This window comes from Berghia stephanieae, chromosome 2, assembly GCF_034508935.2.
Source record: "Berghia stephanieae isolate SIO BIC M18660-M18661 chromosome 2, UCSD_Bste_1.3, whole genome shotgun sequence".
Classification (NCBI taxonomy): domain Eukaryota; kingdom Metazoa; phylum Mollusca; class Gastropoda; order Nudibranchia; family Aeolidiidae; genus Berghia; species Berghia stephanieae.
The window spans coordinates 33,732,014-33,759,601 of NC_088361.1; the positions used below are offsets into that span (position 1 = coordinate 33,732,014).

The 27,588-nt window shown below is 34.9% G+C and overlaps 2 protein-coding genes and 1 long non-coding RNA gene across 8 annotated transcripts in view; 2 read left to right on the forward strand and 1 right to left on the reverse strand.

Moving 5' to 3' along the window:
* Positions 1-1,760, forward strand: part of LOC144964756 (uncharacterized) — a 6,017-nt gene extending 4,257 nt beyond the window's left edge. The window contains exon 2 of the long non-coding RNA XR_013643925.1: positions 1,521-1,760. This is a non-coding gene — a long non-coding RNA (uncharacterized LOC144964756). The remainder of the gene's footprint in view (positions 1-1,520) is intronic.
* LOC144964754 (PC-esterase domain-containing protein 1A-like) overlaps positions 1-5,968 on the reverse strand; it is a 23,742-nt gene extending 17,774 nt beyond the window's left edge. The window contains exon 1 of the mRNA XM_078899336.1: positions 5,435-5,968. Within this exon, the coding sequence (XP_078755462.1) occupies positions 5,435-5,507 (73 nt within the window). The 5' untranslated portion in view covers positions 5,508-5,968. The remainder of the gene's footprint in view (positions 1-5,434) is intronic.
* LOC144964755 (uncharacterized) overlaps positions 5,297-27,588 on the forward strand; it is a 23,924-nt gene continuing 1,632 nt past the window's right edge. The window contains exons 1-5 of one of the 6 annotated variants that reach the window (XM_078899344.1): positions 17,417-17,820; positions 18,208-18,491; positions 19,487-19,785; positions 22,058-22,244; positions 23,088-23,435. In XM_078899344.1, the coding sequence (XP_078755470.1) occupies positions 19,575-19,785; positions 22,058-22,244; positions 23,088-23,435 (746 nt within the window). In that variant the 5' untranslated portion in view covers positions 17,417-17,820; positions 18,208-18,491; positions 19,487-19,574. The other 5 variants (XM_078899342.1, XM_078899347.1, XM_078899345.1 and 2 more) reach the window with 5 other exon arrangements.

Here is a 27,588-nt window from a genome sequence, read left to right on the forward strand (position 1 = left end):
TTTAAAGTTGTTGGGACAGTTCAAATCAGTGACGGTTTTGACAAAAGAATGTCGGTAAGGTTATGTGGCTGAGATGGGTCTTCCCAAACGAAAGTCATGATTTCTCATATGTTTGTTTTCAATGATATGGTTCATTTCATGGTCTTAAAAATTACGGGCTTTAATTTTTCATTTGCCACATGGTTCTGTAAAATATCCTCCTATTGACTGTGGTGGTATTGATGGAATTTCATCATGGACTATTTTCTTCATCGCCAATGCAAATCCAGCAGATCTTGGTTCCTTAACATCTCATTTATTCAGCCAGACATTCTAGTGGCGTAGTTGCCTGCTGTAAATCTGACTCACTTACATTGGACTCTCTTAAATATTTTGTTGGTCTGCTGGCGTGACAACAAAACTGAAATGTCTTAAAGAAATTTTGCTTTCCGTTGGAGATCATTTGGAGAGTTCCACAATTGATGTTTTCTCGTCTTTTACTTTTACTATATATCCAAAAAGGCTTTGTATTTTTGTTCTTAAATCCTTTCTCAATAGGTTTGCCTCAATTATGTTTGGCAATGACGTTGGAAGTGCCGATAATGTTTCTAGTGTTTCGTTGTATTGGTTTGCTGGAATATTCTGGATTTTTAACAAGATTGTAACATGAAAATTTCAATTCATTGCTCCATGGAAAGGGTGTAACTTGCTTTCGGAATTTGTGAATAATGTGTATTTCTACAGCATTTAGAACCTCTGTATGGAAATATTACCAAAGCGTATGTACATCAATATTGCCTTCAACATTGATTTCATTTGCTTTATGTGCATAGCACTGCCATATTTGCTTTGGAATATTGGTAACACCTTTTTGGCTCTTGTTGTGATTAAACAGGTTTTGTTAATAAGTCAGTGATGACAAAATCGTGGTCAGAAATTCCAGGCATAGAAAAGGCCTTTTTGACAAGAGTGCATTTGTGACAAAAATTACGTCAAGAAAATTTTCCTATGTTTTCCTACATGTTTTTTCCTTCATAAATCTGCAATTAGAAATTGTCAGTTGTTATTTATATCTATTAGATTTAGCTAAATTTGACTAGCTGTGGACCCAGGCCTCAGAGTTAGTGTCTTCCAATCTATACCAGGGCAGTTGAAATCCCCAGCTAAAACCATTTGTTTGTTACTCAAGTTATTTGAATAAAATTTTGCCGAAGAATTTTCCAATTCCTCTTAACTTTCTTTAAGTAAGCAAAACATGTTGATAAAGGCAAGCTTTCTAATGGTATATTTCATTATTAAATTCAGATTATATTTCTCTGAAAGCACGTTTAAATTATGGATGCTTTTAAAATTCAAATTATACTTGATACAGTGATAGACAATTTATTCAAAATATCTTCTGCCAAATTTAATTGAAATTGATGAACTTGCACACTATTTAATTTTACTCGCCATCAGCCTTACTTATCAGGGCAAGAACTTCATATTTTTATAATTTTCACTTTATTTAACTTAGTTTTTTTCCCTACACTTATATACAGCACTTGACTGGAACCCTCAAGGTCAGCGGCGAAGAGGGCAGCCACCAACAACAGATCTTTGTCAACCTGAATTTTGCTGAGCTCCAACAAAATTGATGTGATCCTTTATCATTTATGACCCTCCTGGTATTATTTTCTCTAAAAAATAAATTTCCCGTTTTTTTTCAAGTTTTTGACAAAACACATGTTTTTCTCAGTTTTCAAGGCCTTGAAAACAAAAATCTAAATCCTGGTTTTTCAGGTTGCATGGAACCCTGATTTGACTCAATTTTCAACAGGAAAATATCAACAACTCAGGAACCGTTTTTGTCGTAAATGAATTAGATGTTATTTCAAGTTCTATCCATCAAAGACAGGAACGCTCTTCCCAAATCATGTGTGAACACAACAGATTTAGACACTTTCTAGTGAAGTTTATCAAAACACTTCAGCCTTAACACCAACGACAGTTGCCACATCATATTCGACAACTCTTGCCACCCTCAGAATACTACCTCACAATTGAGTCGACTTCGAAAAACATTCAGATTCAGATCTGGTTGGTCAATTAATGTGTTATTAGTTTGAAAATTTTATCAAATACCTAGGCACCTGCTTCTAAAAGAAAAATGAAGAAGAAGAAGAAGAAGAAGAAGAAGAAGAAGAAGAAGAAGAAGAAGAAGAAGAAAAAGAAGAAGAAGAAGAAGAAGAAGAAGAAGAAGAAGAAGAAGAAGAAGAAGAAGAGGAAGAAGAAAAGGGAGGAGGAGGAGGAGGAGGAGGAGCAGGAGAAGGAGTAAAAATGGAATCGTGCATAGTGACAACTTAAAGCAAACATTTTTAATGAACAGTTTTCGTCAGTATTTTCAAAAGAGAACACCGACAACATCCCATCAGAACCTCATAATGGGCATGAAACAATAGAAGATATTTCAATAAGCCTATCAGGAGTTGAAAAATTATTGCGAAACATCAATCCACAAAGGCAACAGGCCCTGATAAAATATCAGGAAAACTTCTCAAAGAATGTTCAGCTGAAATAACCCCAATACTTACAAAAATCTCTGAGGCATCACTCGCACTGGGACAAGTACCAGATCGATGGAAAGAAGATCTCATAACCCCAATATTTAAGAAAGGAGACAGAAGTAAACCATCTAACTACCGGCCTGTCTCACTAACGTGCATCTGTAGCAAGATACTCGAACACATTATGGATGGCAACATCATACGCCACCTAGAGGGTAACAATGTGCTATCAGATTACCAACACAGCTTCCGTAAAAGCAGATCATGTGACAGCCAACTGATAATCACTGTTCTAGAACTAGCTGACAGCCTAAACAGTGGGGACCAAGTTGATTGTATGCTGCTCGACAAAGTCCCACATCAACGAATACTCACAAAATGTGAAGCTTACGGTATCTGGGGAAACAACTTAATGGATACCATCATTCTTGCAAGGACATACACAACGAGTGTTGTTGGAAGGGGAAATGTCTGATATTTCAAAGGTCACTCCTGGAGTCCCACAGGGTACGGTCATGGGACCATTGCTTTTTTTTGCTTTACATTAACAAATTACCAGAAGTTGTCTCATCAAGAGCTCGACTTTTTGCAGATGATTGCCAATTATACCAAAAATAAAGTCCAACGGAGACAGTAAGCTACCACAACAAGACATTGACAACCTTCAAATATGGGCAGACATAAGGTAAATGAGCTTCAACCCAGACAAATGTGAAGTGCTGCAAGTGACAAACAAAAAGAAGCCACTTCACACCAAGTATATGATGCATGATGCATGATACTGAACTTTCTTCTGTAAAAACTGCAAAATACCCTGGTCTAAACATCAACACTAACCTATCTTGAAATAACCATATAGACACAATCACTAAGAAAAAAAATTCCATAACTGTTCTTCTGAACAGAAACATAAGCAGCTCCTCCAGGTACATCAAGGCCAAATGTTATGCAATGCTAATAAGGCCAGTCGTTGAATACGCAAGCACTGTCTGGGACCCTATCACGAAACCGAAAAAAAAGAAATAAAGATAAACTTGAGATGGTACAAAGGAGAGCAGCGCGTTTTGCATTAGACAATTTCAAAACCACTGACGTGACACAGATGATTCTAACATTACAGTGGACAACTTTGGAATAGCGAAGGAAGCAATCCAAACTGACAATGCTCTATCGTGTATTCCGCAACCTTGTGACAATACCACCAAACAACCTTGGTCCAGCAACAATGAGATCAAGAACAAGGGGACACGATCTAAATTTGGTAGGCCTTCCAAGAGCTCCTCATGCTAAGGGAAACAACCCAAATATTCCCTCAACTAACCCTAAGAAAAAATAAAACCTAGTACCTTTAACTAACACTAATAGGAAAAACAAACACCCTAGCACCTTTACTAAGACTTATCACTAACCCTAACAGAAAATAAATCCTCTGACCTCGAGCTAACCCAAATAGGAAAAAAAAACCTAGGACTGCTTTCAATACTTCACAAAACAAAATGGCGGCGGAAAACCTAATCTATCAAGGTTTGTTCTAGAGTTTTTAAAATGTTACTATATATTGACAAATTGAATAAATAAACGCATGACAAAAGATCCACGGTGAAAATACAAATTGAAAGAAACGCTGACGCAAAGAGCTTTCAGAAGGCCACCCCTAAGATTCACAGTGCCGTGCTCCCGAATATTCGCTTGCGGGAAAACCTATCACCCATTGTTGTAAATTCAATCACCAAGTAACAGTTTAGAGAAAAGATAATTCACTACTATCACACTCAACTACATCCTGAAGTGTAAAACATCAAGACACCTACCTACATTTGCGACAATTTTGCATATTAAGAGAAGAAAGTGAGAAGGAGGAGGAGGAGAAGGAGGAAGAGGAGGAGAAGGAGAAGAAAAAGACAAAGAAGAGGATAAGGAGGAGGAGGAGAAGAAGGAGGAAAAGAGGTAGAGGAGGAGGAAGAGGAAGGAGTAGTCTAGGCTAGGAGTGACTAGGAGTTTGAATAGGCACTTTGATAAAATTTTAAAACTCAAAATATCTTAATTTGACCCAGTCAGGGGGAATGGGACATGAAAAAACATAAAATTTGAGACCTTATTTGTTACTCTACGACTAACGGTTCCCGAGTTATGTATATTTTTCTGTTGAAATTTTTTGTCAATTTTACAGAGAGAATCTGTATTCTCACTGCTGCCTCAAAACTCAAAACAAGCATCTCGCGGCGATCGGGAGAGTTTGAGTTTTGCAGTCAACATGGCCCACTTATTGTTTTCAGTAAATGGCAATTGTTGGGTATCATTTTAAAGGTCAGAAAATAAGCTTTATTATCATATAAATCATTTTCATGTATGAAAAGTATGGAAAAGGTTAAAGTTTAATGGAAATGGAAATATGGTTTTTGTCCTAAAAAGTGGGGTTGATGTCGGGTAAAATAAAATCATGAGCGAGTGTATCAATTTTGATGAAATTTGGCAGATATATTCATTGTCTATCGATGTATGAAGTATAATTAAAATGTATCCGTAATTTAAAAAGTTCTTATAATTCAAAAATTGATAAATTTTATTTCATTAGCTTTCTGAGAAATACAATCAGTCAGGAATTGATTATGAAATACATTAGAATTAGAAAGCTTGTTTTGTGCCTTTTAAAGTGATACCAAAATTAGTCACATAGATTCACAAATAACTCCATGGTGACCAAAACAGTAGGGCCAAAAATAATGTTCCAAAAAAACGAGTTTCACCTTACAGTACAGTGAGCCTATCGGCGGCCACTGGACTGGACTGGAGTTATCTAAGTGCCTATTTTGAATTTGAATCTAGACTAGAGAGGTCTAGCTCCGATGAGGTGGGTTTGTTTTGCCTTGACCATGAATTGAATTTGACGGTGTTAAAAAGAAACTTACTGGAGTCGCCGATGATAACAACAAATTTGTTGTGCAGAAGTGATTTTACGTCTGCTGAGTAAAATACGTCCATTTCAGCCAACTGACTTCACTGACGACTGTTATTAATTAAGTTAAGAACATACTATTTGCCTAGTGAAGTGTGATTCAATTTTCTCAACTGGATCTGTGTTGCTCTAGGTAAAAACAAGAAAAAGTTATTTCTTTCATCTCCAGTTTTTCTTTCAGACTTTCAGTTAAGTTTTCAGTATTCCCCACGATGGCAACTTCACTTCAACTTCAACCTTCTATTATTTTTGGATTGGTTGTTTTGGATTTCGAAACCGAAAGTGTCAAGTGTTGTCGAATTTGTAGAAAGCGCCATGCCCATGCGCAGCAGGGTTGCCCGAAAAAATAGAGCCAAACTACCACGATCGACGATCGACCCAATCCCTAGGACTTCATAATAATATGATGTCACTGCCCAATCCACAAATTCCTCACAGCACTCGAGCACCGTCACAAACCCGCCCGGAAGCTTCGTCACAACACACCATAGTAGTCTGTGCAACACACCGTTCAACTTGATGCTCTGCGGTTTCGGGTTCTATCCCACATCGGGTATTAGTCAGGGAAAGATATAATTTGACCTCCAACTAATTGCAACATAAATTATTTCTTTTACATATAATTATATACGATTCAATAAGTAAAATAAACCATTGTTTACTTTTATAAAAAGGTGCTAACTATTTTAAAATAATTTTTTAATTTTACAAAAATGTATTACTTTCCAAACTGTGATTCCATAGACCGGCACGCACGAATTGTATCAGTTACCATACCGGGCGGCACATTTAACCCCCTACTGATGACACGGTTAATAAACGTTTAGAGCATTGACGGAAACCCGCACAGGTCCATTTCGATAGTTTCTTACGATGGTTAAGCGCTCTGTTTGGTATGTATTTACAAAGTAAGGAGTATAATATTTTTGGTATGTCAAATATTCTATACTATTAACATTTTCCCCCATAGAATACCCTTATACCTAAAATATATAAGCGTTGTAATTAAATATTTGCTGCAAACAAAAAGTAGATACATCTGTGAAAAAGTAACAATGAATTTTTTTTCGCGAATACATTGACTGTTTAGGCTTATCAAAATGTTGCCAAAGAAGACTTCCCCTCTCCACCCCCATCACACACACACACACGCGCGCGCGCGCGCACACACACACACACACACACACACACACACACACACACACACGCACACACATACTACCCGCAATCACATTCATTTACATGTTGACGAAATCAAATTAAAAAGAAAGAAAAGAAAAAAAATAGCTGGGATAGACACCCAGAGTGTGTTGAAATACTGGATTAGTTTCAAGGTTATTTATGGCAATGCTTTTGTCCATTATTCCATCGACCAATGAACTAATTTCTTCAAAGCGGGTTTCTCTTGAGCCAGAAGAACTCTCAGGTGTGGTTTGATCTAAATGATTTTCATAAATAATATCTGAAATCCCTGGCACATCTTTGCTGAATACTTCTGCATTGGCTTCATCTTCAACTGATCGAGTTAAAACTGAAACATTTAGATTGAAAATATCACTGACAATAACAGCATGAATTGCGGAATCTAAATGACAATGGGCTCTGACTGCTCTTGAGTAGGCCTTTCCATTCATGATAAAGGGAACGGAATTAGGAGCATAGATCACTTTGAGGACATTTTCGATACCCGATCCCTCCATAACCTTTCCAATACAACCAAGAAAACTCATTGCTGTGTGGAATCCCCAAGTCTTAACACGATGTCATTTAGGCTGTCATCATTTCTTGACATTAGCACTTTGGACTTCCAATATAATGATTGGTCAAAGGTAATGACAGGTGTTGTTTTGCATTTGTTTGCTTGTGATGACAAGAATTTCAGAGTTGATAATATGCATGATTCATCAGTTGGTTTCAGATCAATGATTGGAAGGAATTCAATACCAGATGTTTCTGTGCAAACTCTATTTCCAACAAGTGCTTGCATGAATCCAGACCACATTGGTCTCCGAGAGCTGAAAATCCAAGAGGTTCTCCATAGAATATCAACACTGGCAAGAGAATCTTGAGAGTTGGGTATTGAATATGGCTTGTAGAGAATGGGAGATGAAGGATCTTTTGGATTAGAAAAATAAATTTTAATTTTCGCTAATTCCCTGATTTCTTCCATTGAAACATCTTTTCTGGTAATTTTTCTCGTAATCGCAGATGGGGGTGAACTTATTGCTATCATTCCCATGCCATGGAATGTGTTGAGACCATCGATTGTTGCAATATTATGATCAACATTGTCAGTTACAAATTGCAAAAATGCGTTATCACATGAAAGGCTTACATCCTTACCAGAATCCAAGGCGGCACTTTTTTCAAATGTTCTCACTTCATTATACGCGCAACAAAAATCAAGCTTGTGCAGAACATCTACAAGGAGCCTCGACCCAGTCTGGTGGTGAATTTGGATACCAAGACCAACTTGAAGTGGCGTGAGCAATGACTTGGGTCTTGCTGCCTGTATCAGTGCCTGGCCCAGAGATGATGTTATGACACTATTTTCCAACGGCTCAAACAAACTTTTCAAGAATAACTTTAAGCTATAAGGTAGAAATGCGTCATTCGCTTCCTTTGGTGAAATAGAATCCACTGTTGGATAAAATGCTTTACAACTCTCTAAGGCCTTGATGTCCGATTTTATCAATTTTGCAGCTGTCTCGATTATCTTTGTTTTTTCATCCTCTGCTGTAGAACATTCTTGAGTTTGGTGAAAAGCATGGATAATCTTTTGAGCATTTTCTCTCAAAGAAATAATATCTGGCAAACCATCTTTTGCATAGATAAAAAGGGTGTCTCCGTAATGGTCTCTTAACTTTTTCTTCAAATAAAATGGAGAATACGCCTTTGATCCATACTTCTCCATCTCAGAGATCAGGTGAGATATCGTAACTGTTTCATCCCCAATTTGCTCCAAATAATTTATGACATGGTCAAATGCCGCTTTACACTCATTGTTTACTGGCCTGCCACGAGATGGATTCTTTTTAACCTCTGCTTGAGTCGCAAATTCTGATGGAACATCTTTGTCTGTCCTAAAATTTACACTACATTGTTGATGATATTTGACTTCTAAGGCATGTAAATCCTGACAGTATTCTAATCTACCTAAAATCATCTGGGACCATTCGTCTTTTCTTTCTTTACACTTACTTTTAATTGAGAGCAAAAATTGTTTTTCAGTCCTAACAGGGAAAACATCAGGGTTCCGTTTTGTTCTCTTAAAGAGATATTGACCGCAAAACAAACATTCATTTCTCACATCAAACGAAGATGTTGATCGTAGTGAGGGTGTTGACTGCTTAGCGTTGTAATGTCTTAGAGCTGCTGCAGCAACATTCTTTTTATTCGTGTAATGTTGCTGACATCGCCGATGTATTTTGGAGCCAGGTATCAGTTTTAGATTGTCGTTTCTCTTAACACTAACTTTATTAATGGTGTCACAGCCCTTTTCCCCAAGAATTGTTATAACATCAGTATTAATGAATTCCTCGTGGCAAATAGGACATTGTTGTTGAAAATCAGTCATCTGAAAGTGAAATTTCATTTTGTCTTTAATCAAGCATCGACAAAAAAGTTTTAATAAATAGTTACAAATACTGTATGGATGACTATTAATTTAAACGATTTCGAAGGCAACATTAAACATTAAACAGCAGATAAAGAAATGAAAATATAATTTATAGAGAGCGGTTAAGTGGCTCAGAGACAGAGGTATTGTGACAAAAGTCAAGCGTTGTTAAGCATGATCGGTGGTCGGATGAGTGAAAGTGATCGTGAACAATTCTGGTGCCTACGTTCCGTCTTTGGTAACCAGGCTTCAAGCAGCCCCCACCGCTCTCTACAATTAACACACACTACCCCACTTGACTAAGGTGTGAACGTGTCCTTGGTTTTAGGCAATTGGTGCTGCATGAAATGGAAATATGGTTCCATTTGGTCAATGGGATAAATTGAAATATCATGAAACGCATTAAGCATGGTAAATGTTTGGAAATGCGCTAGAAAAACTGTTTTAATTATTTATTTTATGTATCTAAAACATATAAAACATTTGAATAAGCAGTAGATGCTAACACTTTACTCATCGCAACATAGGTCGCCGATAACGCAGTTTGATCTTCAATCTGTAAAACATGACGCCAACGGGTTTCCATACTTTCATTTTACTTCCATATAACACTGCAAAGTATTGTTTAATTCAGCTGTATGTTTATTGAGAGAATGCTTCAATTGATTAGTTTTGAATTCTAGGTCAGTTATTAAATTGAGAACATTAGATTTAATGAAAAAATGAACATACTTCTTACCTTGCATTGTACTGAAATAAGTCATTGAATTGATATCACACTTGGGAAAAACAGAAATGCTGAAAACAGACTTAGATTTACATTAAAATGTGCGAGAATAACTTGATAGTCTCTATTAACGAACTGGGAGATGGCCAAAAAAATAAATCCATGTGGCCAATCAAAAACATGAAAAATTGACAAATTTAACTTCGCATGACCAATCACTACTAAATCATAACCCTCAGAATAAAACCCCCCAAAAACTCATCCATATGTTTCGACGACAATTATAAGTCTTTATTTTCATTGTCGATAATAAAATAATAATATTAATAATGATAATAATATTTTGTCTATCTTTGTGTAGCCATATTTGGCCACATGCGTGGGATGCGGTAATCCCCCATTGTTCGCGCGTGACGTTGATGGATGAGCCAGAAAGATGGGTAGGAGGAGGGGGGAATGCGGTTTGCTTTTTAAAATTTTATCCATTGTGCAGGTATGTTGCTTCAGTTGTATCAATTTTACCACATTTGCTATTTTTTCAATTTTCAATGTTAAATTTAATTATGTTAGCACCCTTCTATAATGGTAAACAATGGATCATTTCAATCAGTGAATTACATTCTACAATCTGACACAAAAAATATTTATGTTGCAATTAGTTGGAGGTTCACATAAGAAAAATCACTATCTTTCTCTGACTATATATGTTGGTCCCCGACGAGGACGTTCAGTTTACGGGTGTGCCAGCCACTGCACAGGTGGACTGCAGTGGCCACGGTTTTTGAAGTGTTCATCTTCAGGTACCACTTGTCGAAGTAGGATTTGAGTCTGGTGACGTACTCGCTGAGCACGCTCTCGAGACGGGTTCACACTTTACATTGAGTAACGATAACAAGTGTCCAATCGTCCGCTAGTTCAGGTATAAATGAGTGCTCGGCTAAAAGAACCCGCGACTGTTCCATCTGTTGTAGTCCAAAAATTACTCACATTGATGGCTTGTTTTGTATGGTGTAGGTGTAGGTGTCTAGATGGTGAACAATTGTGCAATTAATGTCGCGTTTTAAAACTGAAGCATAACTAGTGTAGTGTATTCCATACAAAATTCTCATAATTCATAGCTGAATGTTGATCGGTCTTTAAAAGAAAGAAAGTAGAAGGAGGGAGAGGGGGGGGGGGGGGGGGGGAGAGGGAGAGAGAGAATATTACCTATGGCTAAAAAGGGAATGCGTTTGCATGGTTTCAGATACAAATTACAATGGCAAAAGAACTTCTCGCAAGGATTGATGGGAGAAGTTTTTAACTCGATAAAACCACGCTGACGTCACTCTCTTGCCATCCAGGAATACACACGCTACAATTCCTACTACATTTTGTTTTATGTTTTCAACGTTCTTTTTTGCTGACGAAGGGTTTTTCCCGAAACGCCCATTGTCTGTACTGTTCCCATTTGTTAGCTACTGTTATAGGTCAACAATATATTTAAATTACTGAACACACACCGTCTTCTCGTTGTTATTTCCTTCGATAATTAATGCTATTTAGGGAAAAATAAAAGTGCTAAAAACGCACTGTTATGATAAATTGCGAGAGCGATTCTATAGCAGGTGTCATATAGATGGGTCTTAGCTACCTGTATGTTCATGCTATCAATCACTATGTGCACGGTTTTAGCCCAATTTTCCCTAATACAATGAATATTAAGAAAATATGTGTACTTACTCAGTTATTTCCCGTGTTTAATATAGCTGTAATTGGTAAAGTTTAAGGCCTTAAATTTAAATCAAAACGTTATGATTGATAGACAGGGTGGTTCTATACAGCAGATGGCTTTTTAATGGGTGGTGGTAACCTGTAACTGTAAGCATATTTTCATGCTTTCAACCCGAATTTGCACGGTTGTAGCCTAATTCCCCCTACTATCGGCTGACTCAACGGTGAAAAGATGAACACACATCAACAAATTTACTCGTCTAGACTCTGATCTCTTTGGTTGTCAACAGTTTCGCACTTCAGACATTATTTACATTTTTTGGTCATTTGTCATTTTACTGCCTTGTTTGGTTTGTAAGAAGCTAAGCCCTCTCGGGGAAGGTCTTTCTTTGCCTTCCTTCGCGTTTTTTTCGCTGTGTTGACTCCTTCCCCGTTGCCCGTTACTGTTAGTTTCTTTTATCATTCACTATTCCAGTCAACTTTTTAAAAATTCTTAACTCTCTCTCTCTCTCTCTCTCTCTCTCTCTCTCTCTCTCTCTCTCTCTCTCTCTCTCTCTCTCTCTCTCTCTCTCTCTCTCTCTCCAGCAATGTAGTCTGTCACATTAAAAACAAGTTATGTATGGGGTTGGGTGGAGAGAAAGAGTGGTGGTGGTCCTATGCTAGTTTACATCAAATTTTAATTGTCATTATCAATATCTCATAGGATTATCTGATTTTCTGTATTCCTTCTTAACATTGCCTTGGCTTTATAGTTGGTGCAATAAGCTCCTGGTTGTTTGAGGTGAAAAGTTAGATGCATACAAATTAGGAGAAAAAAAAAATTAAAATCGCATCTGTAAAAGAAATCTACTAAAAGCCACGTATTCTTTACTGGACTAAAATATCAAAATCAGATAGTATCAATATATGAATTATATCTCATTATGATGAGAAATTTAATAGGAACAAATATATTTGGCAAACATTTTCTCCATTTACCAAATCATTTTTGACATTATACTTATTGATAATAATAATAATAATAATAATAATAATAATAATAATAATAATAATAATAATAATAATAATAATAATAATAATAATATACTTTATTCATCCAAATTCGTTTATAGACGTGGCATGCATAAAAATGTATAAAATTAAGAATGAAAACAGTTTCTTATAATACCTAAGTCTCAAGTTCTGTAATTCTAACCATTGTCACTTTTAAATTAATTTTCCAAATCTGGTTCATCCCGGGATGATTTATACCGAATTGAGGCGATGGGTCACATATTATCCCGTGAGTTGGAGATAAAATTTAGCATAATAAAGAAAGCATAATTTTAAGTTAGTTAACTTTTAGCATACGTAATATTTATTAACCCTGAAACTGAGTAAAAATGTACTGTATATTTAGGAGGCTATTGTTTAGCTTTAAGTGGCAATAAAATATCAAATGGAATTTTAAAATTAAACTGTGCCAATATTCTATGCAAATCTAATATGTTTGAGTTTCAAGTTTAATCTAAAAGAGCCATAACTCATATACTATTTTATTTAATAGAAGAATACATAATTTTTAAGGTGCGACATTTTTTGGGTGCTTATTTTGCACCAAAACGGAATGCATGGTAATACAGAAAACTCCCGAAAACAACAACACCTGCAATATAACGATTCACGGCGAGCAACTTACCAACGTAGAAAGTTTTAAATACCTAGGTTCAATAGTGACAACAGATGGAAGATGTAACCGAGACATACGAGCAAGAATAACTCAAGCCAAACAGGCCTTCATGGACCTGGGAAACATTTTGAAAAACAAACAGATGTCGTTCGGGATTAGATTCCGAGTCTTGAAGTGCTACGTGTGGCCAATCTTGTTATACGGATGCGAAAGCTGGACTACAAATGCAGAAACACAAAAGAACATTGAAGCTTTTGAAATGTGGTGCTTGAGAAGGATGCAGAGAATATCGTATACTGCACACAAAACGAACGAAGAAGTGCTAAAACAAACATACCAACAAAGGAAACTAATGCCCTTAATAGCGGATCGACAACTATCCTTTTTCGGACACATAGTAAGAAATTGAAAATCTGCAAAAGAGCAAAGGCTAAACCTAAATACGAACTAGACATTCTCCGGGAAGAACAGAAGATACAAGAAAAATTTGAACTATCAGTAAGAAACAAGTTTGAAGTGCTTGGAGAACTAACAGATATAGAAGAGAAATATGAGCAGTTTAAAGACAGTGTTGCTGCATCACTAGAAGAAAATGTTCCAACCACACTTAAGTTGCAGAAGAAGAAATGGATTACTCCAGAGATATTAGAACTAATGAATGAGAGAAGAAAGGCCAAAAATCAGGAAGAAAAATACAAGACTCTGAACAGGCAGATAAAAAGAAAATGCAACGAAGCTAAAGAAGACTGGATAAATGAACAATGTCACTATATAATGTCCTGCAAAGAAAAAAATGGCAAATTCTTCCATCAGAAAATCAAAGAAGTGACAAACAAAACTAAATCAGGTGCTAAAAGTGGATGCATCAAAGACAAGCGTGGAAACACCATCATGGACAAAGTCTGCATTCTAAACAGATGGTCAGAATATATTGAAGAACTTTTTTTTGATAATCGAGGAGAAATGCCTATGATAAAAGAACTGGAAGGGCCTTCTATAATGAAAGATGAAGTTAGGAACGTCATGAAAAGCATGAAAAATGGAAAAGCTGCAGGACCTGATGCCATAACAATTGAAGCCTTGACTGGCCTGGGTGAATGGGGGATTGAATTCATCACAAACCTTCTAAATCAAGTGTATGACACAGGAAAAATGCCAACTGATATGAAACGATCCATTTTTATAGCACTACGAAAAAAGCCAGGGGCAGTTGATTGTGAACAACACAGAACTATTAGCCTAATGAGCCACCTCACAAAAATTCTTTTGAAGATAATTTTACTAAGAATAAGAAATAAAATACGACCTGAAATTGGGGAGATGCAATTTGGTTTTGTTGAGGACAAGGGTACCAGAAATGGAATATTCACATTATCAATGCTGATGGAAAGATGTATTGAAGTAAATAAAGATCTGTATATGTGTTTCATCGACTATTCAAAAGCCTTTGATAAAGTACAACACGAAAAACTATTCAAAATTCTATCATCCTTGGACATTGATGGTAAAGATTTAAGAATATTACGGAATTTGTACTGGGAACAAGAAGCAGCAATGCGTGTTGACAACGAGCTAAGCAGTTTTACACCTATTAGAAGAGGAGTTAGGCAGAGGTGTGTTTTGTCTCCAGAGTTATTCAACCTCTATAGTGAAATGATATTAAGAGATATCGAACATAAGAAGGGGGTGTGTATTGGAGGAAAGAATGTAACAAATCTGAGGTATGCAGATGATACGGTTCTACTGGCAGAATCTGAACATGAACTACAAGAATTACTGGATGTTGTAGTCAGGAGTAGTGAAAATATGGGACTGGAACTGAATATATCTAAAACAGAATGTATGACGGTATCTAAAAATAATAACCCACCAGCCTGTGTAATAACAAGCAGAGGACAAACAATACAACAAGTTGAATGTTTCAAATATTTAGGCTTCAATGTAACATCCAATGGAAAATCAGATTGTGAAATAAAGAAAAGAATAGGTATGGCGAAGAATGCATTCAACCAGCTGCATACAATTATAAAAAACAGGAATATTAGCATGAAAACAAAAATCAAAGTCCTGGATTGCTATGTACTGTCTGTGCTGCTATATGGTTGTGAGAGCTGGACCATAAACAAGACCATGGTTAAAAGACTGGAGGCAGTGGAAATGTGGTTTTACAGAAGAATGATGAGGGTGTCATGGATGGAAAGGAAAAGAAATGAAGAAATTTTAGAAATGGCAAACAGAAAAAGATCACTGATAACAAAAATCATCAAACGCCAAATGGAATTTTTAGGACACATTATCCGCCACCCTGGTTTGGAAATACTCGCCTTGACTGGAAAGATGAATGGAAAAAGAATAAGAGGAAGACAAAGAATAACGTATTTGAAAGGGATAAGAACTTGGACAGATGAAGCTGAGAAAGGTGGCGCTGCTTTAATAGAATTGGCAAGAGATAGATCAGCTTGGCGGAAGATGACCTCCGACGTCTGCTTCAGATATGGAACTACATGAGATGAGAGTAAGGAAAGATAAAAATGAATACCTGGCAAGTTGTGGAAAAATACCTGGTAAACGCGCCCGGGGGAGACAAAGAAAAACACTCATAGACCAACTGAAGGGCTTCACCAACCTAACAATCCAAGAGCTGTTTGAAAAAGCAAGAGACAGGGAGGAATGGAGAGAGATAATTCATGCAGTATCCGAAGCCTGGACCAGGCATGGAACCTAGAGGAGGAGGATTTTGCATATTATTTACAAATTGACCTTTTGACCCCAACAATTGATAACAGTATCATTGGATGTTGGTAAGCCTTTACCACAATATTTCTGAATCCAATAATTATCCAAAAATCTATCAAATCAAACAATATTATTTAATGCCATTAAGGGGAGCGATTACATAAATGACAGTTCAAAAGTAAATTAAGGCATTAGCAGTCATAGTTCTAAGAATTCATCTTTAAACGTGTTAAAATATTAATTTTAAAAAACATGACGTAAATCTAAAATTATCTTTTACATTTACAATTTTTAACGCGATAAAATAGACATCATAGCAAGCACATTTATGAAAACTAATGGATTTGAATTATTTTGGCATACTTTGGCAGGTTTGACCTCTTGACCTTAAAAATCGATAACAGAGCACTTCGATCTTGGTAGGCTTTTGGTATTATGCTCTGAGACCCTTACTTTTATTTTCACCAAAAAATCATTATTTAATTATTTTTGTGCCATTTTGTGTCGAAATTATATGGAAATTCAAAAGTATTCCGTTTAATTAAGAAATGGCCTTTTCAAATTTACACTTGTTACAATGTTGACTTTAAAATACCATAGCTCTAAAACCATCCATTAGATGTATTTAAAAATTCTGCACAGTTAAGTATACCCTATAACAAGCGCATTTGTACAATAAGTTGAATTAGAAGAAAAAAAATTAGCATAATTTACAAATTTGACCTTTTGGCCTTAAAATCGATAATAATACAATTTGATATTGATAAACTTTTGGAGCCTTTCTTGTCATAAACATTGTCAAAACAATAAGAATATATCATAATGCCGTCGAGTGTCAACATTATTTGGAATAAAATAAAATTAAGTAATTGAAAAATACTTAAATCGTAAATCATTCTTTACATTTGTTAAAATTTAGATCAAAATGTGCTGTAACTCCAAAAGTATTTTTTGGATTCATTTCAAATTTTAGCACAGTAAAGCAGACACTGTTTAAAGCACATTTATGAAAAATAATGGAATTGAAAATTTGTTGGCATAATTTGCATATTTCACCTTTTGACCTTAAAAATTCGATGATAGTAGGCTACCCTTCGATTTTGGCAAACTTTTGGTATAATGACCCTGAGTATTCAACCTATCCGAAAATGTATTGGAACCTTCGAAAGCAATTAGTTTACTTATAAATGCTAAGTGTCTCGGACTATAACACCCATGTCTTTCCCGTGTAGCTACGTTTCTTTACCAGCGACATCTGTAAACAATATTGTATGAATATTGCTTAGGGCGTTAGCACTACTGTGTAACGCGTTTGAAATTGTGTTTGTTTACTACTGACTGGCATGTGTTATTCTTCACGCAGCCTACACACAACACGGCACACTACTGACTTGTCAAATTTATTAATACAATGATACTTGACACAGTAGTGCAATATTATAAGCAATATTCATACAACATGTGTCCACGTTAAATTTTTTCACAATGCTTTGACACAGTGACTCGTTAAATATCTTTGTTACGATGTGCGACACAAGCTGTTTTAGGCAGCAGCCTCTCTCACACTACCTACTATGTTATGACGATCGTACCAATCAGCAAAGTCTGTTTAAGGCGAACGCGGCTTAACACGTCGTCTCACGTCTCGCCTCTGTTTGACCTTTCCTCTCATCAGTCAGTCTTGTTTTATCATAACAAGGTGAGTGCAACTTGCCAAACCGTACGGACAGGAATCAACGCGAAATTCTTGGAATCTTGGAATTAAAATTTCTATCAATTTCCAACCAACAAAGTGAAACAACACACGGAGTTTCTTTGTAATTGTTTTTAGAACACCTTTGGATGATCAGTTCTCACGAAATAAATGTTTGAATAAAAGTAATATAAACGTTTTAGGTTACATGTAGTTTTATTTACTGTTGTTGTGATTAAATTGCCGAATATATATATATATATATATATATATATATATATATATATATATATATATATATATATATATATATATATATATATATGAGTGTATAGATAGAACGAAGTTGACCTCACTCAGGACTTTGTTATTGTTTTTTACCATCCATATTTATGAGTAATTGTCACTAAACTGTATTAACCAGACTATAAACGTTCAAAGTTACACTTCGTTTTGTGTGTTTGTTCTTTATGTTTCCGAATATATATATATATATATATATATATATATATATATATATATATATATATATATATATATATATATATATAATCCTCGCCTCATTTGGTTAGTTACTCCTGCAGTGTGTAGAGGTACTCCTGCAGTGTGTAGAGGGATTCATTGCTCAAGTGTGCTTATTACGATGATGGATTATAAAGAGGATTAAATGAGATAAAAATAATAAACAGCAGAGGATGTGGTTTGTTATTGTTTTAATCGATGCCGGAAGGGATTTAATAGAATCCTTATTTTATTACTAAAGGTACAGAGTATGATTTCTGTGGAGAAAAGAGTTACATTAATTCGTAGCATATTAATTTCATATAAAATAACGAAGCCATAAAATAATTATCAGGTGAGTTTACATACTCAACACTCCCCCTTAAACTCAGCTTGGTATTCATTACATGTCATTATAGAATATTGAGGAACAAATCATAGCTACTTTCAAAAGATAAGAAAAATTCAAATGAAGATAGTTAGCACTTAGGTTTTAATTTTAGTTATTTAAAATTTTAAATTTTAGGTGATAAGATCAGAGATAAAATTAGAATTACATAAGTCACTTATGGTTATAGAGAATGAAGAATAAAAATACAAGGATTAAGAAAAATGTTTACATTAGTTTTGATTAATAATATTAATCAATGAATACAAATTAACCAATAATAATATGGTTTGTAAACAAAGCTAACATTTTGAAATTAAATTGAACAAAAAGGGTAGCTATTCTTAGCTTTCAAGAAACATTCAGAATAATCAACAAAGAATTGTAAAAATTAAAAAGAGAAAAATATTGACTGGTCTGAGATCAACTATAATATGAGTGGAATGGTGTGGCCGTCAAGGCGTAAGTTCTTGAGAGAAGTGAGTAATGAAGATTAAATCAATCAGCTTTTATAACGATTGGCAACGCGACAAGGTAGAGAGAAAGTGTATTCACTAATTTGAAATGAATTCGAAGAGAAGGCGGTTAAAGGAATGATATATATATATATATATATATATATATATATATATATATATATATATATATATATATATATATAGTGTGTGTGTGTGTGTGTGTGTGTGCGTGTGTGTGTATTCTAATAATATTATTAGAAAGTAAAGTTTTTCTAATCCTACCGAAATATAACTGGAGTGAGATTAAACTCCGTTCTTATGTTTGTATTACTAAAATACAACTTTAATAAAATAAAGTTGAATAATTGTTATGAGGCAATGATGATGATATTGATGGTGGTGATGTTAGTGGTGGTATAGATCGTGATGAAGATGATGATGATTATAACGATGCTTTTTTTTCCTTTCAAAAACATTATTATTCCTTTTTATTTTCTCCCACAGAAAAATTCGACTCTGGCTAACCAGAAACAAGCACCGGTTCATTGAATTGACCTCATTTGTTTTGTTTTGCTGTTTTTATTTCACGAGGATGGATAAAGAGGGTAACAAAAATAAACCAAACGGAACGGTGGAGAGTGAGTACATCAGAAGGGTGATGAACTCGGATGAAATCGATAGCGCATTCAGTCTCGTTGACCAAGAAGATTGGAACTTGACATACGCCAAATTCAAAAGACTGTTTAAAGTGTTTCCATTTAGTATTTTTATCACAGCCAAGAAAGACACAGGGGAAGTTGTTGGTAAGTTTTTATTTGATAATAAATTAAATTAATGTGTTTCACCATATCAATATGGTATTATGGGGTAAACAACCCGAAAAGCAGATATAAGTTAAATGTGTCAGATGGGATGGCGGAGAGAATCCGTGTGTGCGCGCGTGTTTGACTGAGGGATGAATAATAATAATGAAAAAAACTACAGTCAAGCACACTAATAAAAACACGCTTTCTTACCACGTTGTTTCAATAGAAAGAAGTGTGGTAGTCTTCAGTGTAATGAAGCCCAGTTTCTATAGCGTTATAGTATGGGGTATTCTGACCTCCCATTGTGGTCATGAGGTCGCTTGCTGTGTCTTCTATCCCTTATATCTGTTTTCCCTTTCCGTGTTTCTCTCTGTCTTTGTTCTGAATCGAGGTTGCTCGTTTTTTCCTGGTCCTGTATGTTACCTTTTTTGGGAGATGATGTCTTTTTCCTTGTAAATCTGTTACTGTTTTATGATAATCATTAGTTTTGTCTACTGTATATTATAATACTGTTGTACTTTGTAAACTTGTGACTGTATCCTTGCTCTTTTAATTATATCATTAATATGTAAATCAAATTTGAAAGTGATGTAATAGTCAGACAACAGGGTATTGATGCTGGCGAGTGGTAGTATTGGCAGAGTGTAGAGGCCGTGGGAGTGAATGAATTCGGTCCCGGGGTCGACTTAGGAGTTCCAGACTCTAACCACGTCGGTGGTGCTCAAGTAAACAAGATTGAGACAATGAAGTGGCAGTTTAGTACTACTGATAGTAGCATGACTTCACTTCATGTGTCAGAAGTAGAAGTAAGGAGTTGATTTCATGAGCGGTGAGCACACACCACAGTCAAGTCCAGAGATACCATCGTCTATCACCTCCTACCTTTACACTTTGGGTACGATTGCTTAAAAACGATTTTATCCGTTTAAACATCCAACCTCTTTATCCATGCGACCTCAGTTTTAAATGTGGTACAGAATTAAAGGCCTTCCAAAAGTCTAAATAAATAATATCAATATTTTCTTTCTCATCTATCATGGTAGTACAATTTTCCATCACTTCAATAAGTTGTGTAACACAGGAACGTTTATTCCTAAAACCATGCTGGCAGAGGCAACAGGTTGTTGCTTTCAAAATGATTCAATATATAATCTTGTATGAAATGATTCCATAAATTTGCGAGACTTACTGCTCTATAGTTACTTACCTTGGTCTCCTTTATCGCCCTTTTAAAAAAAATTGCTGTCAAATCTGTCATTTTCTTATCAAATGGTAGAAATTCTTTGGTAAAAGATTTGTTAAATATAATAAACAAAATGGTGTAGTTATTTCTAAAGCGAATTCTTCAATAATTTTGGATGGAGATAATCAGATCCCATACTTTTCGAACAATCAAGCCTGCACATGTTTTAAAAGATGGCTTTTTATCGGGGGGTTTTTTAAATCACTTTTTTGTTTTTACATAGAACTGACTTTTCTTCTCCTAGTTTTACAGTAGGTATCATTCTTCTTGTAATTTCAATAAAACAGTCTTTAAATATACACTCAAATCGCTTTACAAGGAGTCTCAATAGGCCAACAGCAACACTGAATATGTTCGACAAGCCATGACGCCAATGAAGCGCTATTACATTTTTTGACAGAGACAACGATGCTACTACTCGTGCACTCATTTTACACAATTACAGTGAGGGAATGTGAGTAAAGATTCTTTCTCAAGGATGTTAGTAAAGGGTATTTTTCAAGGACTCAACTTTGCGCCATCGACATTGGGATCAAGCCAAGGTTCGAAGCCAATTGCCACATCACAAGACAACAAAGCCGCACACAAACTGAAGCCGCTGTGAATTGTATTTAACGTGGTTGGGGTTTGTTGATGGCGATGGTGGTAGTGGTCATGGTGGTGGCGGAGTGGTGGTGGTGGTGAAGTGCTGGTTTGTGTGTTGTTCTTTTTCCATGTGAGCATAAAAGAGAACAAACAACAAAGTAGAAAGTGACTTTGTAAAAACACTCAAAATAAAATTAAGCTTTACTTTGCTTTGCAGCCTTCATTCATTTTATCTTCTTTTTTTTCTGTAAGTCTGAAAGTTTGGGGTTTACTTCTGTTTGTGATAAATAAACTTTTATTTAGCAAGGTAAAATGCAGTAATTCTACTTGGTTATGGCTATGTAATATGGAATGATCACGTGAAACAAAACAGTAAGGAAGCGCCAACGCATTAGCTATTTTTATGTCTCCTCCTTCAGTCGACTTCTACACTTATTTCAGCTGTGGTCAGTGCCATTCCAGGCAAATGTGGTAGTTACATTATTGGAAATCTGGTCGTAAAACTTGATCATCAATCACGTGGTTTGGGCAAGGCCATGTTACAACATGTCTTGAAAGGCCTCCAAGACACAAGCAGTGATTTCTGCGCCATTCTAACAGCTGTCCCAGGAACATGTGAATTTTACAGGTAATGGAATTCAGAAATAAATTTAACAATTTTCTAAAATTGATAATGACAAAATAAACTACAGACGAGGAAGGGAATGGGAAAACAAGTTACCAAAGATAACTTTGTTGCCATACCTCACCCATCATTCTCCCAGAAGATAATCGGGGGAAAACCCATCACACTATACAGCAATTACTTGGTAGGTACATTGCTGACTGGCAAGGCATCTAACTCTCCATTTCTCAGAAATAAAGGCCAATATTTGTCGACATCATTAGTCTATTTAGATTCCCTTTCAGATTGGGCAACGATATCATAATATTATTCTTTGCTTTGTTCACTAGCGATACGACACTCGACACTCGGCGAGCTTGCGATGTCAAAGATTTGAATGCTGTTTAGGGAGGCGCAAAGTTGATTCCTTGAAAAGTTGTTTTTTTTTTTTTTTTTTTACTCAGGTTCTCAATGATCCCTGGTGCAGTCAAGATTATTTTTTGACCCTTCTGTCCACCCAGCAGTGCTTGGGTAGCTGTGTCGATTAGATCTGGCGGAAAGAACTTTGCGATTGACCAGCGTCCCATCCAAAGGGTTTCAAACAATTGATATTGTCCATTTCATGCTTTAGTAACTAGGATAAGCTCCAGCTCCATGGGTCTAATTGGCTTTGAAGGACTACTTACTTACTCTCATTTCATAAGAGTGAATTGAGTACATCGTTGTTTTTGTCGAAAAGAAAAAATGATGACACTTAGAGTGCATGTCTATTCCTAGTAGTTAGTTATATGCTGCTTGTAAAGCTCTCTGAACACGTTCATTAGTATTGCTTTATATAAAAACTAATTTTTCTTCTACCTTCACTAGGAAAATTGGTTTCCAAGATGTGGGGCCATCACATGATGTCAATTATGTTCGGGTAGACCGAGAGGCAGTAAGGAAAGCATGTTTGGAGCATGATACCCAAGATGTAATGATATCAAAGTACACACCAGACATGTTTCAGGCACTCAACGACTACGACAAAGATGCCAGAGGCTACGATTGTGCAATGTATCTATCTGTAATGATGAACTGCTCGGACGAAATCCTTTTGGCGACTTCAAAAAGTTCCGGTCAGGTGGTGGGTTTTACAGCAGGGGTTGACCAACCGTCTCTTTTACTGGTAGATGGTCTGTATGCGGACACTGATGGTATTGCACTTCAGCTTTATAGGTAATTTGTTATTGTAGTGGTTGCTGTTGCAATGCTGTTGCTGTGGTACTGTTTTTGATGCTGTTGAAGTTGTTATTGTTGTTGCTGTTGTTGTACCTGTCGTTATAACTTATTTCCGTTAACTGTGTTTGGTTGTTGTTTTTTTAATGAAGAAAACGGTAGATATCCATATCAAATATTTCAGTACTATCGTCAAAAAGCTTTTTGTAACAAATACCTCAACACTTGAACATCAATGCTGAGGTTTATGATTGCGTTTTAAACAGCATTAATAAAATAAAAACTGTAATACTTTAATATGGTATTATGGTCTACGACAGCCTTCAACACTATAGTAGGCCACGATATTGCTTAAATGTGACCCACTGTTTCAAAACAGTATTATTTCAGAGTGATGATGACGCTGTAAACAGAATTTATAGGCAGAATATGAAACTCGGAATAAGTTTACGTGTTTTACTGAGTAGAATAAGAGTAATTTTATCAAATGCATACACCTGCAATTTCATATTTCTTTTCTATCGATGGCTTGTGCATGCTACGACAGCTTTGATATTGGTTGCTTTGGTCTTGCAGTATTATTGTACTTGTAATCTGTTTAAACAATGTCTATTTGATCTTTGAGCTCTATGAGGTTTCGACGGAAGGGGCAGTTGACGAAAGGGGCCATTGAAATATTATGCTTATTGTTATTATTATTATTATTATTATTATTATTATTATTATTATTATTATTATTATTATTATTATTATTATTATTATTATTATTATTATTATTATTATTATTATTATTATTATTATTATTATTATTATTATTATTATTATTATTATTATATTACCAATCCTCTTAACCTAAAACTTAGACATTAGCTTCACTCTGATATAACACCAATTTGACTATGAAGGACACTTAATGTCCACAAATGTCCGAGCATGACTGTTGGGTTCAGGAGCACATTTCTCAGTTGGGTCTCATCTTATTTGATGGATGTATAACAAGCATTTATTCAAGCTGTGCGCTTTGAAATAGAAAAAAAGTGTCTAAAGTATTGGATACCCCAAGGATCTGTTCTATGTCCATTCATTTTCATTTTGTGTCCCAAGGCCTCATCATAGTAAATGTAATCAGTAATCAGCACATCTACAAATAATAACGGTTCCACGTTGTGCAAATGCGATGTACCGTATAAGAAGCGGAACAGTTGCAATTTGAGTATCGGGAGGAATGTAATTAATTACTTGAAATTGACTTATGAAAAGTCGCCCTTGATGATATGTGGGTCAGCTGATCATATTAACAAAGAATTCTCAAACTGATAGTCTGAACATTAAATTATGGTCTGTCATTCAGTCCTTTATAAATGTTACATTTTAACATGCAATTGTTGACAATGCATAATTGAAATGCAAATTTTTAAAACGACAACCCCCTCCCCCCGCCCCCCTTTTTCATCATCATCATCATCATCATCATCATCATCATCATCATCATCATCATCATCATCGTCGTCGTCGTCATCGTTGTCGTTGTCATCGTCGTTGTCGTCGTCGTCATCGTTTATTATTATTATTATTATTATTATTATATTATTATTATTATTATTATTATTATTATTATTATTATTATTATTATTATTATTATTATTATCAGCATTGATATTATAATCATTATTAGTATTATTATCTTATCATATTTTGTTTAAGCTGAATAAGAGTTGTTCTTTGAACACCTTATTTAATGATAGCACAAAATACATATCCCAATAGCTTGTATTATCTTTTGAATGTAATGATAATATATCATATTATGGCAATGTAAAATCGAAAATAACTTGTATAAACTATTAACTATTGAGGTTGTTAAAAACTGTTCAGAATTAATTAATAACAGGTGTGAACTGCCCATAGTATAATGAAAAAATAAATAATCCTATTCAATTTAATTTCATCATACGTAAATTGCAGAGAAGTTAACTCTGGCAACATTAATTAATTTTTATTTGTGTGTGTTTTTTTTTTTTTTTTTTTTGTTTGTTTTTGTTTTGGTAACAACAACAACAATAATAATAATAATAATAATAATAATAATAATAATAATAATAATAATAATAATAATAATAATAATAATAATAATATTAATAATAATAATAATAATAATAATAATAATAATAATAATAATAATAATAATAATAATAATAATAATAATAATAATAATAACAATAATAATAATAATAATAATAATAATAATAATAATAATAATAATAATAATAATAATAATAATAATAATAATAATGATAACAAAAGAAAGTATACACATTTAAAATAGTCGTTCCTTTTTTACCTGTTGGCGTGGGCTAATGCTTTTTCACCGAGTTGTGCACCATAAGCCTTTGTGCAACCGATAATCGATGTTTATGTTTTTGATCTGAAATTCGATCACCACATCGCTCACGTACTAAAACGACCTTTTAACTCCTTAATGTGGACAGAAGTGTGTATATTAATTTTTTTGCCATCCGTGTCTTCTTGAAACATTTCCAGGCAGGAAAACACAATAATAATAATGCCACGATTTAATTTAGAATAACGTGCACGCGTCATTGGTCATGTTCAAGCAGGTCAGGCTATGACCAATGTCGCAAAAATGTTTAATATCACAAGGAGAACTGTATATTCGTTAGTGGATCGATTTGAAATAACACAAACGGTAAGGGACTGTGTACGAACTGGCAGACCACGAGTAACAACACAAGGTGAGGACCGTTTTATACGCACCCTACATCTACGAGATCGTTTTAGGACGGCGAATGACATTGAGCGAGCGTTCCCAGGTACACGAATTAGTCGACACACTGTCCGTTGCAGACAGAGAGCATGATATTATCAGAAGACGTCCATGCCACACTTCTTAGAGCACATCACCGGTTGGCCTATCTTCAGTGGGCCCGTGCTCATCTGCGCTGGACAATGCACGCGTGGTCATTTGTTCTCTTCTCAGATGAATCACGCTTTGTGGGTGGAAGAAATGACGGTCGATTACGTTGATTTCACGATCCTTGTGCCTTGGAATCCCCAAACAGAGGATATGGACAAGTCATGGAATGGGCAGAGAATATAGGACACCTCTAGTCCAAGTAAATGTATCCCTCACCGTGCAAGGTACATCCAGCACATTTTACAACCCCATATTATTCCATTTTTACACGAACATCCTTTTTTTTTCATTCCAACACGACAATGCATCATCCCACCGAGCTATTTTAACAAGGGATTTTATAGCAGCAAATATATAATGAACGTTATCAGCCCGTGGCCTGCAATATGCCCCGACCTAAATCCGACATAACATGTGTGGGACACAATCGGCCGCAAAGTCCGTTCATTAGACCCGGCCATAAGAACAGCTTGGGATAACATTCCTCAACACCAACTGGCCAGATTGACCAATTCCATGCATGTTAGATGCAATGCTGTTATTGGAGAGAACGGGGGACATACTCGTTGACTGATTGAATTAGATTCACCTTCAATTCAAATGAAATGAACACATGTAAATTTATTAAAATGTCATTGTTTGTCAAAATTATAGTTGTGGTTTGACTTGGTACTTCCCTTTTTGAAGATCATGTTTTAAAAAATCTATGCTGCATACAAGATCAACAATAAACGTTACAAATTTGAACAAAATGAAAGATAAATGATATTATCATGATCAGACATAGATTTTAAATAAACCTCAAAAATATTTCATTTCATACTAATTTTAAAAACAAGTGTATACTTTCTTTTGATCACTAGTATATATTAATATTGTTATTATCATCATCATCGTCATCATCAACATCATCATCATCATCATCATCATCATCATCATCATCATCATCATCATCAATATTATTATTATTATTATTATTATTATTATTATTATTATTATTATTATTATTATTATTATTATTATTATTATTATTATTATTATTATTATTGTCATTATTATTATCATTATTATTATTATTGTCATTATTATTATCATTATTATTATTATTGTTATTATTATTATTATTATTATTATTATTATTATTATTATTTATTATTATTATTATTATCATTATTATTATTATTATTATTATTATTATTGTTGTTGTTGTTGTTGTTG